Below are 18,743 nucleotides of genomic sequence, written 5' to 3'. Positions count from 1 at the left end.
AAGAGCATAAAAAGTCCAACACAGTTTAAAAATAACAGTGTAAAAGTCAAAAAAAGTCCAAGTAGAGGTGTTGCAGCCCTCCTACTATTAAGGTTTAAATCCATAAAGGTATTTAGGATTTACTCACCAAGACAATTAATTAACCACGGCTCAAGCAAAAATTAAGCAATCAAATACAGTGGGAGGGGTCTAAGCCTCAGTTTAAAAATACATGTATGAATCCATGACAGAGGCAAATTTGCTCGATGCTACTCGCTAATATTATAGGCACCCTTACAGTACTGAGTTCATTGTGAGTCAAAAACGTGTAGTGGTATTCTGAATTCAGACAATCTCTCCTTATTAAATGCTTTTATCCTCTAAAAATCAGGAAAGGGATACTGTTCCAAATTAAGAATCATGACAAAACAAGGAAGAAACATCCCCAATAACACCACACCTTTCAAATAAGGAAAAAGCTATGCCCAATCTGAAAAAAATCACTTTAATTCCAGCTGGCAAAATACATTGCTGTCTATACTAGCCATTAATCTCACTGTGAATTCAAAATTCTAATTATGCAGCTAAACATTAAGAAATTTAATTACAGGGCATGCCATAATTTAAGACAACCATTTCATTCTGACAAATTATGACCTACCTCATACTTCAGCTTGCGTTGAACAGTGCCATTGTTAAGCCTCTCATTATCCTAAGAACAAAAAAGGTACAGGTGATTATTAAAAAGAGTGCCTTTCTTGTAGAAGTTCATTCAAAAGTATTTATAGGAAGAGACATTCTTTTAATAGCCAAAAATAACTATTTTCTTATTGATATTTATTAAACCACTGGCTTAGAAATCAATCAACCCAGTGTTTGGATGAATTAGATGACCAGTTTTTAAACGAGCATTTGTTTGCAAGTATAAACGATTACCGTTCTTCTGGACAGAATTTTATCAGTGTGTTTTACAGACATAAATGAAGAATTTTATTTTATCTGCAAGCTTCGTATTGGCATTTACACACTCTTCCCTGCAAAAACATGGAATACACTATAAAGCAGCCACTGGGAAAAAAAGATGAGCAAAATCTAAAACTGATATCCTTGATTTACTGTTTACTTTTTTGGTAAATTGAAATTAAGTAAACGTACGAAAACATGAAAATTATCAAACAACAAAACTAAATCAGTGGTTATACATGGTGCATCGACGGTCAGGATTTCCTACCCATCTTTGCTCACCTTTAAACTTTCTGTAGACCAGGACAGGCTATCATTATCCTCAGCTTTACGATGAATGTTCTGGAGCCTTCTCTGCACTTCTTGTTCAATAAAGGCATTTATCCTTCAAAATATAGAAAAATAAAAAAAAAGTATACTCTTAGATAAAAATCAAGACAGGCTAAAGGGCTCTTTGAAACGCTTATGAACTCTAAGTACTGCACAACTCTTAATTGGCAGGCTCTAATGTTAGACCAATTTTATTCCTCCTTAACGAACATGGACTTCTGAGCAAGTGTTCATTTAACAGGCAAAGGTTAACAATTTGTTATCACAATTAGAGAATTTAATGGACCACAGGTTAAGCCACTGCTATGCGTACAGCTCTACATACAAGTGGCACTGAGGGTAAGAGCGATGAAGAAGAAATAGAAGGCTGGAGTTGCATCTTTAGTCACTTAATGGTTTGCTTTTATCACTTTTGCAATATCAGCAACTCCGGCTAACAAAGGTTTGATCTTCAAACAGAAGGAATGTTCCAAGAGTTGATACTAACAACTGCATCTATAACTGTAAAAAGAACAGAGAGGAAATAGATTTTAAGTGATACCAGCCAGCTGCCCTACTAAAAAAGGCTTAAGACAATTTCATTTACTTTGTTGCTTTAAGTGTGTATAAAGCAATACCATATAGACAAGTAACTGTAAATACAAAACCAATTTAAATACATTTAAGCCTACAGTTTCACAAACCTCTATTCTAAAACAAACTGCACAGGAACAACAGATTATCCTGTTGGTTATTTAAAGTAAACTACAGCAAATTAATTTTATTTCCCCACTAGTCTTTAAGTACAATTACAGTATTTAATTACAATCCAACCCCAGCAGAACGATCTTTTAAAATATTTCTTTTCTGAAGCTATTGTTTGCATTCATATCAAAATATTGCAGAAATGCAGGTTACCTACCTATCATCAACTAGCGGAGCAGTGGGTGGCTGTGGCTTTGTTGGGCTGGTAGGGGAAGTGGTATGGGAGAGTCTCTCTTCTAACGTTCCATGATTTCCTTTCTGCCCACCATCACCCTCATATATTTTTTGCTTCAGCTGCTGAATTTCCTGGTCCAGGCTATAAAGAGATCTTAAAATGTAATTCGCTTTGTTTTACAGTTGATTCCAATAGTTCTTATGGGAAGTACTGTACTTACACTGGGATACATGTATGTAAGATTGTAGGTATTAATATTTATGAAGATATAAAAATTGTAATTGTTCTTTAAGCACATTTAGATAGGAAAACAGAGACAGCTCAAAAACACATTACAACAGTAGTATTAAGTTAAATAAAACAACTTCAATAACTTCCAATGCAAAAGGTATCTAACTCAGCACATTAAATATTAATTCATAAGACTTAACCTATCTGTTAGGATCACTTGAATAAATTTTTCTCATTACAGAACTCTATCAATGACCTCAGTTATTAGCTTCCAGTGTGAAGTAAATGAATAAACGGGAGGGAGGATTAAAAACTCAAAATACAGCACTAATCAAAAAAACCAAAGACAACCTAAAACAACGATATGGCAAAACGTTATCTATAAGAAAATCTTTAAATTGTGTACTCTACATATACGTCTTATTTTCCTGTTATTCCTTCTGTCTGTATATATATATATATATTTGAAAGTTTACTTATAAAATAAATACTAGATGTTTTCTTTTGTATCTACCTAATAAATCACCTTTTGAAATGGAAACCTACTCACTTTCTTTAACAAATAAATTTCATACCAGCCAGATTTATGCACAGAATAGAATATGTAAAATTGGATACCATATTTTTGAGTGAAAATGCCTGAGGCATCTCATATAAAATAAGAAGCACTTCTTGCAATATTTATCACTTAGTCAAATTAAACTATATTATAACAAAGTAATCTGCAGAACACACTTTTCATTTGCAATGTAGTTGAGATTAGATTAGTAACACAGTAATAATCTTCCCCATTTCCATTACAACTTTTGTCTCTAAAAGTAATTGTTTTTCCAGAGGTTACTTGAAAATTAAAGAATAAAAGAAAAAAGTTCCTGCAAAAGCAGGGAAAACTATGCAAAGTTGGGATTCTACCACTTATCCCACAATTGCACATATCTAAATTGAAGTACAATGCTACAACTACTTTATTCCATCCTGGAGGTTAAAACAGAAAATTAAAGAGATGATGAATGCCGAGGCTTAGGCTGGAGTAAAGCAGGCTGAATTGTTACTTCGTTTTTAGAGTACTTTTTGCAGCACTGCCAGAAGCCATCTGTTTCTTTTGATTAGCAGCAAAACAATCTTGCATCCTGAGGGAAAGTGGATGGGAGATGGCTGATGGATATAGGAGAGTGTTTGCATCTATGGAAAATCAATTTAACCACAAAAATCAGAATTACATTAAAGGAACAAAGCTTATCTCTTGACTTGTAAACATCCTACTATCAAAAGATATCACTTCTTATAGCTATAAACTTATCCAGCTGTATGATGCATCCACCAGTAAGTACACTAAACTGCACCTTGCCACTTTTAAGCGATACATCCCATTGTCGCAAAGATGACTAAAGTTGCTTTATGTTCATTCTATTGCCACAAACCTCTGCCAGTAAAGAAAAAATGTGTATTCATTATTCTAGTATACGTTAACTTCAAATTATTGTTTTGGGCGTCATCCCTGTAGGTGAAAGAATTTGAGCTAACATATTATTCAAACTGGAAAAAAAAACATTTTATCCAGTTATGATGGACTTACACTCATAGACCATTTCAAATGAATATTGCATTTAAACATTTTCAGAGAGCTAACACTGATCTGAACCAGAGCACATCATCATATAATGGTATCTAGATAAACAGTAAGGAACATATACAATTCCTATGCTTACTATAGCGCCCAAGACGCTGTGTACTGTGAAGTGTAAACTTAAACACAAGAGCAATAAGTAGCCTGAAATATTTAACATACTATCATGTATCTTAAGATTTTCTTCTGCCTCAACATTCATAAAAACATTCTGAATTGAATTATTCAGGCCCCTGGGCGATTCACTGAAAGACTTCAAAGTTTTATTTAGTTTGTGCAAGAGGACTTTAAAGTAAACAAGAAAAAAACAAGGGGGGGGGGGGGGGGGGGAGCTTTTCACTTCTTGGTATCTTTTCCAAACCTCAGTCTTGTAGCTGACGACATATTTTTTCTACTTATCACTCTACCCAGCAATCTCTTGAGGGTTAAGCTGTCTATTTTTGTGGAGCCTCCAGTTGTTTATAGCTGACTTTAGTCAAGCGATATGCTTAGTGTAGAAAATAAGATTTTATGTTCAAGACAATTATGGAAAATAATGGCAATATCCACAACAAAATGATAAATCAGTATTGAAAATGCTTAACTAAAATCCACACAATGTAGCTCTAAATGTTGAAAAAGTGATGTCTACACAGAGTATAGAAAGGAACTATTCTCTTCTGATAATGGTTTAAAAGGAAAAGGACACAGAAGAGCTCTTCAATTTGGCTATAGGCAAGTTTCTTTTTTAGGTGGTTTTTCTAATCAAGCACCTGTTCGAAGGGCTTATGAAAGAAGAGTGAGATAATTAGTGGAATATTAAAAAACTAAATGACAAATGCTACCTCAAGAAAAAACACTTCATTGTTTCACCAATAATCACAGGTTTTAAAGCTCTAGTATTAGCAAATCAGACAACACATTTAAAAATGGCAATTCTGCTCTTTTTCCATACTGCATGCATTAAATGCATTAATCCCAATGGATTTTTGCTCAGGCCAAAAATAAAACAAAATATTTCTTCTTCTTCTTCCACATAGAAAGATCCTTCCTTACCTGAATCACTTTTCGCTGAGCCTCCCATACTTAAGCTGAATGTTATGCTACCAGATACCACGTGTATAACTGATGATATTGCTTGTGAACCTAAAACGGTTTGTCACCACATAGGGCTGTATTAAAGCCTCTGTATATCTTCCAATAAGCGTAAAAACCAATGTCAATTTTACATGGATATATGGCTAGTCTATTTTATTTAGCCCTGAAACCAATAACAAAAAATTCAACATTACACCTGTTTACTTTGAATACCAGAAGTGTTCAGTACATCATCAGTTAAGAGAGACAGCTGGCAGTCTACTGTAACTATCAGTCTCCAAACCTTGAACAAACATCTAGCTTGTTACCAATAAAGAAACAAAATGTTACACATCAATATTTTAAAAGTTGTTAGATGGTACATGGTTTTGTAAGGGCAGAACATAAGGTTGGCTGAGCTTTCTAAATAGGTAAAACAATTTATTTAAGTACTGTGACGGCTAATGCAAATACTATACTGCTGAGGATGGGATAAGGATCTGAACACAACAGAAATCAGTGAGCGAGCAAGAATCCTTTAAAAAGCAATACAGAGTTTCAATTTTGGGTAAACTACTTGAAACTCATCAAGAAACTCAAATACTGGGACACAGAACAAGCCGCTCTCTCAACATCTAAGGTATAAAATGATTCACTTTTTCTGGATAGGCTCTAATAAATGGAAGCTACCACAACACTTACCGTTCTCGGTCTTGTTCAAGGGCTTTCTGCTCAGCTTCTAGACTAGCCTGTAGACCTGCCTGTTCGCTACAGCTGTTGTTCAAGGTGGCAAGCTTCTGTTTCTGCTCTTCAATTTCAAAGTCTATCGTCGAACGACGTTGCAAAGCAGAGTGCCTCCTTTCTAACTTAGCAACAGCTTGCTCCAGCGCCTCTCTCTGCTGTTTTTCCCTTGATTCAAGGATTTCTTTTTCCTTCTTCCGAACCTTTTCTTCCTGACGAGCTACATTGGCTGTGAATTCAAAGGTTTCCTGAAGCTGCTGCAGCTGATTTGTGCTAGCTCTATACTGGGCAAGCTGTTCTTCTTTTTCTTCTATTTCTTTCTCTATTTGATAGAGAGTATTATCTAACCCTAACAAGCCCCTGTCAAGGACTTCAGAAGCTCTTTGTTTTTCTTCCAGCAGAGCTGGCAAATGATTACTCTTCAGGTACTCAAGCTGGCGTACTTTAGATTGGAGCCTGTACTCTGCTGGCTTTACCTTGTCAACTTCTTCAGCCTTGAGTACAGCATCCACAAAGTTTTCATCATCTCTCTTGATATTTAGATGTTCTTCACGTGCAAATTTTAAGTGTTCCAGAGCTCTTTTTTCATCTGCTATTTCCTTTTCTAGGTGATCCATTTGTTGAACTAAATCTTTTTCCAAAATAGTCAGCTGTTCCAGTTGTTTCCTTTTAAACTCGACGAAATCATGCTGTGCTTTTTCTAACTCTTCACAGTTTTCATCACCTTCAGATCGGGCTTCCTTGACTTTCAAAAGAGATTCTCTAATATTTTCAAGGTCTCTTTTCTCTTCTTCAACTCTTTGTACGTCCCCTCTCTTCAGGAGCTCTATCATGACCTGCTTCTCTCGAAGCTGTTCTTCTAGATGTGCCACCAGCATCACCTGCTCCCTTTCTTGTTCTTCAAGTCTCTTTTTTTCTGATTCCAGCTTAATATACTGTTCATCTTTTTCCTTTTTAAGTTTTTCTAGTTCACGGAAAATCTGCATTTTCTCTGCTTTTTCATTATGATTAAGTTCTTGTAGTCGCTGCAACTCCTCTTTGACCCGGGCAAAAATTTCTTCCTGCTGCTTTTTCTTTTGAAGTTCTATCTCCTGTTGTTCCCGTAATCTCTCTTCTTCAAATTTTTCTTTTTCAGCCAGCAAATCCTTTAACCTGCTCTCAATGTGCACACTTCTCCGTTTCAGACTCTCTTCCTGTTTTCGAATTTGCAGCTGTACTATTTCTGTCTCTTTGCGCTGTGACTCTACTTCTTGCTGCATTCTTACAAGTTCTGCTTTGTCAGATCTTTGTTTTTCTTCCATCTCTTCTATTTGTTTCCTACAGTAAAACAATTACATGCAGTATTTCAAACTTTCCTTTTTTTCCAAAAGACAACATATCCCTTAGAATTTAAAAAGGTTTGGACGAGGATTTTGCAGTATATATAAGTTTCTTTTTTAATAGTTTTGTTTTGCCACAGGTTAAGATCTTATAGTGCTTAGAAGTGACTTTACGCATGAGGCAAATGGTAGAGAGATTAATTTAGTCTATTTCAACATAAAAAGTTGTGGATATATGAAGTTATAGGAACACATATTGCACTTATGTTAGTAGAAAATTAGACTGTATTAGTTCTGTCAAATCCAATAGATAGAGCACTTCCATGCACACAGTGAAGAGTGAATGTATATATATTTTTATACATACATACATTCTCAAATACACAAACTTGTATAAAAGGACTTGATTAGAAATTTGCCTTACCAAATTTAAGCCAACAGATGAATTAAAACAATGTCTTCTCTTTAGGTGAACCCAACTGAATTATTGATAAACAGGATTATAAGATTAGGAACAGATGGATTTGAGAGAGAAATTACTTTAAGACAAATTATTCTGTCCTGTGCAATCTCTCTTTTAAAGGTTCTAGTGCATTCCAAATGAGGACAGACTGAGACTTGAAGGTCACCATTATCCTCATAATACAATCGCCTGAATACATGTAGAGACAACCTTGCCAATTCGGTTGGTTATTTTGTAAGAAGTTAGTCAGATAAATTAAAGCACGAGCAAAGCAACTTTGGCGCAATCTGAATTCAAATCCTATCCACATAACAAAGAACGTAAATATCAGTGATTCTGTTGCATCATTTTCTGAATAACATCTTCTAATGCTTCAGAGTTTCAGGGTTTTCCTGAGTTTACTTAACTTAGTCCAACTGTATAAACAGCTCTTTCAAAATGGAGCAAGCAGTCTAAAGCTGAGATGGCAGAAAGTGTCTTTCAGTTTATGAATCTAGTCAATGCTGTGATCTGCAATGAGGTTAGAGCTATTACTTCTAAAAATCTTAGCACGTATGATCAGCCAGAAGAGTCAGCTCAGTTTGCCAGCTGAGCACAATACTTTCATTTGTACTTCAAACTGATTTTGAAATAATGTTCTGGTAAGAATGACTGGTATGCCCATACCAGCACTACAGTTTTATTTAAGAGAAGAAGAGTTTATAACATGAGTTTTTCCAATCAAGATTCAATCCAAAGGCAACTAAACCATAACAAAAAAGATCTGAAAAAAGAATGTAATTTGCCATCTTTTAAAATAATATCATGAAAATTAAGAGCAAGAGTAATATATTACATTTGTATAATCTACCCTCCTCATACCTTTGTGTTTGGTATTTTCTTTGCTAAAGATCACAGTTAGCTACAATTCAGCTTGCCTATCTGTTACTAATCAATAAGAATGAACAGTTCAAGAAAATAAGCAAAATCTTCATAGAAGACAAAACAAAATAAAATTATTTATATCAGGATCCTCTGGTTGCTGAGTAACACTGTGTTTCCAAATTAATGATTTAAATGAGTCTACAAGAGGTATATATATATATACACACACATAAAGACCGCAGAGAATGTTACCTTTTACTTTCTAATTTTTCAAGCTCCTCTCGTTGTTGCCTCTCAAATTCTAGCCTGATTTAAAAAAAAAAAAAACCACACAGTAAAAAAGGTATTATTTCCTGAGTATCACAAAAAATAGGAAGAAATTATGCAATTCAGTGTCTGTTTAGAAGATTGTAACAATAGTACAAATCAAGAGTTTTATAAAAAACTACTTTCTACAATAACAGAAAATATTTCCTTCGTTAGGGTTACAAATTAGATATCATGCTGTCTGACACAAGTACAAACAGAGAAGTAAATTCATTTCGGGGGGCGGGGGGGGAATATTTAAAAAGTAAAGTTAAACAAGACAGATAAATAATTAGCATAGCCTCTGCAAGTTAACTACATGCGGACATGGCAATCAATACATAGAAATTGAATTTCTCTACCTTAGACAGATCGGTCCTTTTACAGGGAAAAGACTGCCATGGGAGGCAGGGGGAAACAGAGCGATCAATTAAGAAAGGAATTGATAGAAAAAACATATTAGCGGTACAGAATATTTTAAAGTCAACAACAGTTTGTTCTATTAGAGGTTAAATTGGTTAGATTCATAGAACATTTGTCACATTACAACTCAAAAGTAAAATTTAAATAATTATTCTTTCTAAACACGTTTTTCAGATGCCAATGCTAGCTATATCGATGCTCCTCTTCTATGGTTTATTAACTTGGCCACTTCCGAGAAGGGAAAGATCTTCAAAACTATGCTACAGCATGCTTGTAGTTCTTCCTTTTCCTCCCAATAAAAAGAAAAAACCTCAAATATTACTATGATGTAATCAGTGGGGTTGAAAAACCTCAAATTCCTGCGAAGTGCAACATTCAAGCACAGAACACAATTCAAACCCATTTCTCCAAAATATTTTGAGATTTTAATGTATTTAGTTTGATACGGGCCTGAAAAATTATGGGAGAGTATTTTATATCATTTTTAATATCAGCTCTTATTACAGTTGTACAGAAGTCTTTATCTTCTTTTAATTTCCTTTGAAAGATTTATGGTTTTTTAAGGAAATTTTTCAAAATAAATATTAAAAAAGCATAGAGAACCTATATATGGACTGAAATATTCAACCAAATACACAAATATCCAGTTATTTCAGGCCTGCTACAGCTTAAGGAGTTTGCAGGTTAGTGAGATAGTCCATAAACACTGAAAAAACGCAAGACTGCACCACAAGTTAACTTCAAGTATTTGACAAACTGCAGTTTAAGATATCATGGCCACAACTATGTAGACAGGTTTTTTTAAAAATAAGGTATTTTTAATCTTTCTTTCTAAAAATCATACAAATGCATACAACAAAAAATAATTGCCCTTGGAAACATGCAAAAAAATACACCAATAATCTAGTGTTTATAGGGCAATTTAAATGAACTTTGATTACCACATGCTCAAGAAGCATCTTTCTAACCTCTGCAATACTGGAGAAAGACTAGTTTAACAAGTTTCATTTTTCCCTATTTCTCACAAATTCATTTTTAAAAAATACCTTCTATAATGCCTAAGAGATTAGCAAATGTAGATTTTTTTTTTTTAAATACACAACTCCAGACATCTGGAGCCTTCATGTAAACGTCTCACCAAGAGCCCCTTTACATTTGCATTAAGACTGTCTAGGATGGGCACTTCTGGGCACTATCTCAACATTACAGCACAAGGAGAGATGACAACAACTTAGTATTTTTAATTTTATCAGAATTTCTGTAGCAGCAATGCAAAATCCACGAAGTTATGCAAAGAGAACAAAAAGCAATCTTAAGGGACCTTCAGAAAGCAAAAGTTTAATTTAATGGTTACCATGCACTCCCCCCCTTCCCCCCTTTTTTTTTTAAGCTATACCTCAAAAGCCCTTGCTTTGGCTACGGTCTGCCTCTGGAATTCATAGCTGTTAGTTATCACTTCTTACCTAGTGCTTGGCTGACAAACACCACTATATTCATCATTGCTTCAGTCCAAAATAATATAGACCCTGGGGAACATAGCTCTGGTCTGCGGAAATGCAGATGTCCGTTGGGTGCTGTCAGATGTAGACCATCTTTGCTTAGACAGCTGGCAAAGATGATTTACAAGTATCCCCATGCCTGGTTAAGCCATAATGAAGTAAAATGTTTCGGATCAGCTAACATAATGTGCAAAACCCAGAGCAAAACTCTTTTGATATTTTGACTGTCCTATAAAACACGTAATTTGGCAAACATTTTTATATACTCATAAAAATGGTAACCAGCTTTTCACTGAGATCTGATACAAGGAAAATGAGCCATCATAGCCATCAGTCTGATATAAAAACAGGTCAGTGGTGAAAACCAATTTTCTCTTTGAGGAAGTGTCTCTAATACCTTCAACACTGGTGTCACGACAATCAGTTTTACCTTACACTGAAATGAAGCTGGTGGTGCTCAAAAAGTTGTTGAGGAAGGAGGAATGAACTATGCAGAAATGGTTCTTTCTTCAGTGAGAATGGCTATTTCCCAAAGCCAAATACGGATCATCATCATCAACACCCCAATCAACAGCTTCCAAACGCTACACCTCGCTGTTTTAAAAATGCACGTTTAATGCATTTTAGACAAGTAAATTCCCCTATGAAGAGAAGGGCTAACGCAGCCTGGCGTTTTGCTGCTATGCAGATTTGGTGGTGCCTAAGAAGGTCTGCCGCTGAAGGCTCTCCTACCCACGGGGTTATTCACAGTGCCTCTTCTCTATCAAAGGCACTCACGCTGCAGCCTTTATTTCTGCAGGGGTAATAATGATGCCTGTCTTCCTTAGCTGGCTGCCTATTTTCTCAATATATTTAGGAATTCACCACTTTAGAGACCATTACCTCAGCAGTATTTGCTTCAAACTGGTTATGAGTTCAAAGTTATTTCAGGACAGGAGAGAATCCAGGGAGGCAGGACAGGCTGTCAATGACTGCAGAAACCTTGGCTCTTTAACTAGTCAAAAAGAAAATCTCAGCATCACCAAAAAAATCACCGGCTATAACAAATCACTGCCAGTTTTACAAAGCACAGATGCGAGACTGATGTTTTCCCGTTTAGTCTATCTGTAATAAAAATCTTTTTCACATAACCTCTACTCCCTTTATTAATGTGAAGACTACTGTGAACAGAAAAAAAAAAATATTAGCTTGAAATGAAAAAGAAAGAAACATACAGATATTAACGACTAGAATCCACTCCTCCTTTTGTAGATCTACCACAAAGGAACTTAATCTGATCAGTGTTGCATTACATAGTCACCATTTTCCTGGAAAACGTGGCATATCTAGTGATAAGAGCAGTGCAGATAAGCTGCAGAGAAAGTAAGTCAGTTCTACTAGCACAGTACTACAATAGCTTAATTTACACAGCACAAAGTGCTATCTGGTACTACATCTATTAGGAAAGACCAAGTACTGGCAGGACTACAAAGATGTTACAATGCCGCTCAGTAGCCCAGTTTATGAGATTAATTTTAAAAGAAAAAAAAAAAATCCCCATGCTAAATCCATGAGAAGACCAAGGTTTCTCATGAGTGGTTTTAGAGTTACAGTATAATGTAGCTTACAAAAGGTCCACAAACAAAATCTGCAGCATAAATCTATGTGCAAAATTCTGTTTTATCCAAAGCTTATTATCTGAAGCAGTGTTGCACGACACCAGATTAAAAACAAAGACTGGGAATAAGCAGAACAAGGAATTTTGCATGTTAAGCCAAAATTTTATGCAACTATCTCCACACATGGGAAATCAACAGCCAAAACACACATGCACACACACACAACAAAAGCTACACACAAAGACCACCCATCTGAAAACACAATTAAAGATAACACTGATTTTTCACATGGGAAAGATACAGTAAGCAAGATCCATCATTTATCTGCTTTCACAACAACTGAAGGTAATACCCCACAGGCTCTTCTGCCATTGATTTCTAAAGATGCTAGATCTTAGAAGCTGTTTATTGCAACCTACAGAAATTGCAAATTTAGCTGCCAGCGTTTAGGTTATCAATACTGAAACTGGAAGAAAAGGGGGTCTTGAAAGTGCTAAATTAACAATAGGCAGAATGCTAGTCAGCTACAGAAGTTGCACAAAAAACCCCCAAACAACAGAGGGACAGCTACTGAATCTAGATCTACCCTGCTGGTGGGCAGTATACCATTATGTTATTAGAAACTGATACTACAAACTATTGTAATAAAGGGTCATACCAAAGGACCACATCTTAGATTGATCCTGATGGGGAAAAAAAAAAAAATCCAACCCAAATTTAGTGTAGGATATTCTTTTCCATCTGCACTTTTCCAGAAAGCAAGATGCTCACCCCCACCTAACACCTTGGCTACAATTACCCTGCCTTTGATACCCAGAGATCAGAATTATTGAATGCTTTACCCAGGCTGAACACAGTCACCACTCAGAAGAATAACCACTGCAGCACTGCACTTGCTAAATAGCATTCCTGGCTGGAAGTACAGAGCTCAAGCATTCTGCAAGTCGTCTAACTCTTTACGAATATGATGCTATTGGCTTTGAATTATTACTAAGGCCTAAATGCTTGGGGTCTGCTTTATTCAAAACGTATTCTTTCCTTTAACTTGAATTTACCCCAGCCACGTGTTCCCCTTCAAGTAACACTTTCTGCAGAATTACCTCTTTGGGACAAGTGCACCACATGATCAGAAAAACCCCAGTGCTCTCACAAAGAAGGAGATGGAAATAAAACAGCGTTAGCATCAACATAAATAAATTTAAAATTGTCATGGAACCCCAGCCTAAGCTGAAAAGCTGCTGTTGCCAAATTGCCGTCCATAAAGATGCATCAATTATGGAAGATGCTTTCTTCTACTGATTTGTAAGATCAGGGCTCAGAACTGCAGTGCGAACTACAGAGCCTACTTTCTCTTTGCAGCAGTCATAAAAGCAGTAAAAACAGTCATATTTGACGTTTTGGGTTTTTTGGGGGGTTTTTTTGGTGGTGGTGGGTTTTTTGGGGTTTTGTGGTTGTTTGGTTTTTTGTTTGGTTGGGTTTGTTTGGTTTGGTTTTTTTTTAATCACTGATCTATTAGGACAATACCTGCCTCTGCACTGTGTGGGCAACGTGTATTATTAGGTATGGCATCTACTGTTTTAAACATAGTTAAAGCATCTAAAGATAGGGGTAAGAGTTAAATTAGGAATATGCAACCATGAGCTTCCTCGCTTAGAAAAACGTATGTACATAACTATGGAACAACCTCAGACAGATTTTATTCCTCACAGAGAAGCGACAGTCATGCAGATCTGCATTCTTCCTGTAATGTGAGCCTTAAGCATAATCCTTTCTGTGTTTACAAATTAAGCAGCACAAAATATCTATTCCTGCAAGCCAGTTCACAAAGATTAATTGATATTCTCCTGCTAGTCTGCATTCAATAATTAACCCTCTGCTCGTAGTTTATAGTCTAATGAAACACAAGCATGAAAGTGTTCAGGAATATGAAGAGTATTTCACCTAATCTTATCCTCAATTTCAACAGCAACAGCACTCTCGTAATCACGCCCAAGAAAGAAAAATAAAAGTTACAAGAAATGTTAGATGGGAAAAATGGTAGTGTTTCTAAAACTTGCTGCACGCATTGATAACTTAATTATATTATTCATACTGTTTGATTTCCAGGAAAGCAAGGCAAGATGTTTGAAGAACTGATAAGGAAAAAAGAAGCTATATTCTGCAAAATATATTAGGGGAAAAAAAGAAGTATTTGCTGCAATCTACTCCATCATAGAGACAATCAAGTAACACTCAAAACTTTTTTTTCTTTTTTTTTCTTTTTTTTTTTTAAATAAGGGTCACAGGAAAAATCCTCTCTATAAGACACAGTTCGGCATTATCTGAAGACAGTATGAACTGCTTGGGCAGGGAATCATTCTTAAGCCTACCTTCAACTGAGCCTTGCCCATGCCATTATATTTTGCTGCAAATCTGAAAGACTAGAAGTGAGGCAAAGCTGAAACAATCTGTCCTACTCTATGCTAACTGCAAAGTCAAGGTCAGTACTGTGCAGTATAATGTAATTATTCATAACAGTAGTGTAACAGAGTAACATTATTAGTCAGGGAAAAGCCCACTGTAGCTGATCAATAACCAGAGGTAACAAAGAACAGCTAGGACCCTTCCCCAGCCCACAGAAAATATAATACTAGCAACTGTCAGTAGAAGTTTTTAGATCAAACTATCTGAAAAGCTAAAGAAACAGAAAAATATACATATACTTCTTTGACCTTCTCTTTCATCTCTGAAAAAAGATTTAATTTATGAGCAACTAGCTCACTGTCTTGAGATCTCTGCAGGTAGATCAGTAGCAAAAGAGTAACAGTCACATTTGAAGCAGTGTTATTACATATATTCACTGTATTTAAGACATTGCTTAACTTGAAGTTATTATTACCTGTCCAATCTTCCCAAGTTCTAATGGATAAAGAGCAACCCCACAGTAAAACTCAGGAATAAAAGCTGCACTATCCAAGCCTGTAATTCAATTTATGGCCAATTTTTCAAAAGCACATAGGTGGTTAAAATGCCTCATCTCACACTCAATTCAAAACACAGGCACTAGCTATTGAAAAAAAAAATTAGAACAAAACACCGTCAATTCTCTGCAAGTCATTTTAAGAACAGTGGTAAAAACATTAAAAAGAGCTTCTCTACAATAAGCAGTCTATGTCATTGTAACTGTATAATAAAACTGTTTTCCACATCCTAACTTGGCCACCTACTAGGAGGTATATAGGTGAGAACATAAGACAATTCATTTCCCAGCCTTTTTATGCTTGTATTGGTATTATATGAACTCAAAAAACATTAATTTTCAGTTTACAATGCATTTTGCTCAGGAAAAACAGTTAACTTGTAATTCTGAAAAAAGTATAAATGTAAAATTTGCCATGTCATTATTGTGCTGAACTGCCTTGGTTATAATGCAAATGTCTCCCAGACTCCAGGTACTACAACTTTCTTTGTGTTAGATCTATCAGTGTGGCTGTTCGCTGGTGCAGTAGTAAGAGAAAACGTGCATTTAAGTAGAGAAAACCCAGGTAAAAAGCAAGTTTTAAGCAGGATGGAAAGTTCCTCAGTGTCCCTTCGCCCCATTTTCTAGCATGCACTAGTTCAAATAACATTTCTGAAAAGTTCTGGCTTCATTCAGAAGCCCATTATTTAACAGGCATATACTATTAACCTGAGAACAAAATATTTTCTATTACTGCCATTTGGAACATTCAAACCACTAAAATGAAGAATGGTTGGAACTTTAATAGTCACATTTTAGAATATACTCACCCTGGATTATAAAGCATAACCGCTGACAGGTTCTCACAAGATTTTGAAAGATCTGTCATAGACAAGCTGAAGGAAGACAGCAGTCCGCTCTAACAACAGACCATAAAATAAACGTATTAGACAAACACTGTTGTGCTTACAAACTCTTATTTTGTTTCACTTGATGAAATATTAACTAATGTATGTGAAGCAAATAAAAAAAAAAGTATTCTACAACAGTCAAGGTATGTCTATATTAACACGAAAATTGTGACAAGGTTTAAATTTCCCCAAACACTGATTTAATCTCACCTTTCTTTTTTCCCTTAGCTTAGCAGCTTCTTTGGGGTGGTTAAAACGAAACATATTGGTTCTTCCAAGTAATATAACAGCACCTGATGAGAAAAACACACACCATTCACTGACAACATACTGCACCTGAAAATGCCAAGTAATTTTTCAGACACACAATATATAAGCAAAGACTTCCAGTAAGCAAGAACAAAATGAAAATCCATTTTGACAATTCAAACATATAACAATGCATAGTCACAGCTACGTTAACTGATGTATAGAGTTTATTCCTTCTTCTTCCTACTTAAAAAAAACAACAACAACAACAAAAACCTAACAACAAACCACAACACACATGTTCACATACATGAAGGTCAATCATGTTCATGCAGTTCAGTTAAAGAATAAATATAGGTAGTGGAAGCAGCCACCCCAGTTTGATCTACATGCTCTTCAACAGCGCTACTTTGGAAGCCACCAGTAGGTACCAGATACAATGGGAACATCCACAAATGTGACTAAGACAAACTTGTCCATCCACTACTGATGGCAGTCAGGTTTGAATCCACCTACACTGAAAGCTCCAGATGTCCATAATGTGTACTTTCACTTACCTTTGTCTTCTCTATGTGGAACAGCACTGAAGTTTATTGTCACTCAAAACGGGATTATTAGGCTTTTATACCCAACACCTATTTTCTGAGGGAAGAACCTTGAATAATTCATATTGCTCAACGCACATCCATTACTGTATTTAATCAGTTAAGGTACAGGTCACAAATAATGAGATTCTGGGCAATTCTTATCATATTTTAAAGACAATGGCACCAAGATTAATACTTTCCTACTAAGAAGTATATTGTCTCACTACTGTCATAACATGGAAGTCTTCCAAGTTAACCACCACAGAATCGAGCATTTATCTGTCGGTGGGTACGAGGCATTTTTAAAAAAAGACTCCATTACACTCACAGTATGAAAAAACTGCACTTAGATTGTTCACTACAAACAAATTCTTACCATCTGAGAATGAAATGCTGTCCTTAATAAGGAATGTTCCTCTTAAAATTAGCTTAATTAGGAATATCAACCCAAATAAGGTCATCCAGTCCTGGCAAATAAACAGCAAAAAGCACTATAGCCACAACATCACTTCTTGCTGTGTACACAACACCTCAATTTTGGAGGTGTGTAGGGCTAAAACTGGTTTTAGCCAGTGTAGTGTAGTGTAGGGGCTAAAACTGGTTTTAGTCTGCCACTGCTTCATACGCTCACAGTGGTCCCAAACATTTATCTGTTCCACTCTTGCTGGCTGCCTGGAGGGGGATTTTGTGACAGTGAGGACTTCTATTAAAAATCCTTCAGTTACTTTCAAATGAAGATAAAAATAATTAATTGTAAACATTTTTTACTACTTTACTAGGTAGAAGCAACTTAAATTAATTAAAATTTCAGAATTAATACAGTTATAGATATGTGTTCCTAACTTCATGAAGTTAAAAGAAAACAGGAGTGAGAGGCTTAAAAGCAAACACATGACAGTCAAACTCAGATGACAGATCATATGAACAACTCCTAGGTTTCTCTTCTAGTACTTCTCTGAATCCTGTGATGATTTCTTTATTATTCTATTATTAAGGAAAAACTCTACAATTTTAATTCCCACTTGATAGAACTTAGATAAGCATCAACATCAAAGCCTCTTTAGGGGAAAACAGTCTGGACAAAACCGTGCAGTCAAATATTTCCTAAGCACCAGGTTCAATTTTCCACTGTTGTACAATGCAGGTCCCCATCAGAATGCAAGTACGCAAAATGCAGTGAAAATGTCATCATGGAAAATTAACTGACTGGATTTGCTATGGGGTTTGCTTTCCGTTTATTTACTGTAAGCAACAATTCTTATTCTCCTTGAATGTTAAATGGTAAAGAAAAAAGGTTTGTCAAATACATTGATAGTACTAAGAACACCACCAAAAAATAAGCAAAAAAGTCTGTATAATTTGTGAAGCTCTGATCTCGCAATTTAACTGGTTGACCCCAACATACGAATGACCAGACAGCATAGCAAAAAAAAAAAAAAAAAAAAAAAAAAAAAAAGTATATATATAAAAGAACACCACCTGTTGAATGTCCTCAAGCATCTCTGATCTACACAGAGCAATCTTTTGGAGCTATGCAAACAAACGTATCGATAATTAAGATCTTACCAACTTCTAAAAGTCACTTTTTTATTTTTAAAAGTTATTTTTTTATTAATGAACTATTAAAAAAAACCCCAAGCAATGGGAGGTTATGTTAACTCCAGAAGGGTTGGCAGTTTGGCCTAAAAACTGGAAAACTTGGTTTAAGGTGAGGATAAATTTAGAATCATAGAATCATTT

The 18,743-nt window shown here is 35.5% G+C and overlaps 1 protein-coding gene across 5 annotated transcripts in view; it reads right to left on the bottom strand.

Moving 5' to 3' along the window:
• The window catches only part of KIF16B (kinesin family member 16B), a 148,383-nt gene that overhangs the window by 59,284 nt on the left and 70,356 nt on the right, over positions 1–18,743 (bottom strand). For 4 of the 5 annotated variants that reach the window (XR_012774931.1, XM_075496885.1, XM_075496888.1 and 1 more), the window contains exons 16-23: positions 16,378–16,460; positions 16,087–16,175; positions 9,161–9,193; positions 8,745–8,798; positions 5,808–7,163; positions 2,174–2,332; positions 1,225–1,327; positions 641–691 (exon numbers count right to left, since the gene is read on the bottom strand). Coding sequence is in view for 3 of the 5 variants with exons in the window: in XM_075496885.1 (XP_075353000.1) it covers positions 641–691; positions 1,225–1,327; positions 2,174–2,332; positions 5,808–7,163; positions 8,745–8,798; positions 9,161–9,193; positions 16,087–16,175; positions 16,378–16,460 (1,928 nt within the window). In the remaining 2 variants the exon portion in view is untranslated. The remainder of the gene's footprint in view (positions 1–640; positions 692–1,224; positions 1,328–2,173; positions 2,333–5,807; positions 7,164–8,744; positions 8,799–9,160; positions 9,194–16,086; positions 16,176–16,377; positions 16,461–18,743) is intronic. The other variant, XR_012774932.1, reaches the window with a different exon arrangement.

The sequence above is a fragment of the Mycteria americana genome, chromosome 3 (assembly GCF_035582795.1).
Source record: "Mycteria americana isolate JAX WOST 10 ecotype Jacksonville Zoo and Gardens chromosome 3, USCA_MyAme_1.0, whole genome shotgun sequence".
NCBI lineage: Eukaryota > Metazoa > Chordata > Aves > Ciconiiformes > Ciconiidae > Mycteria > Mycteria americana.
The sequence above is the reverse complement of the archived record's forward strand: the minus strand, read 5'-3'. Positions and strand labels throughout refer to the sequence as shown.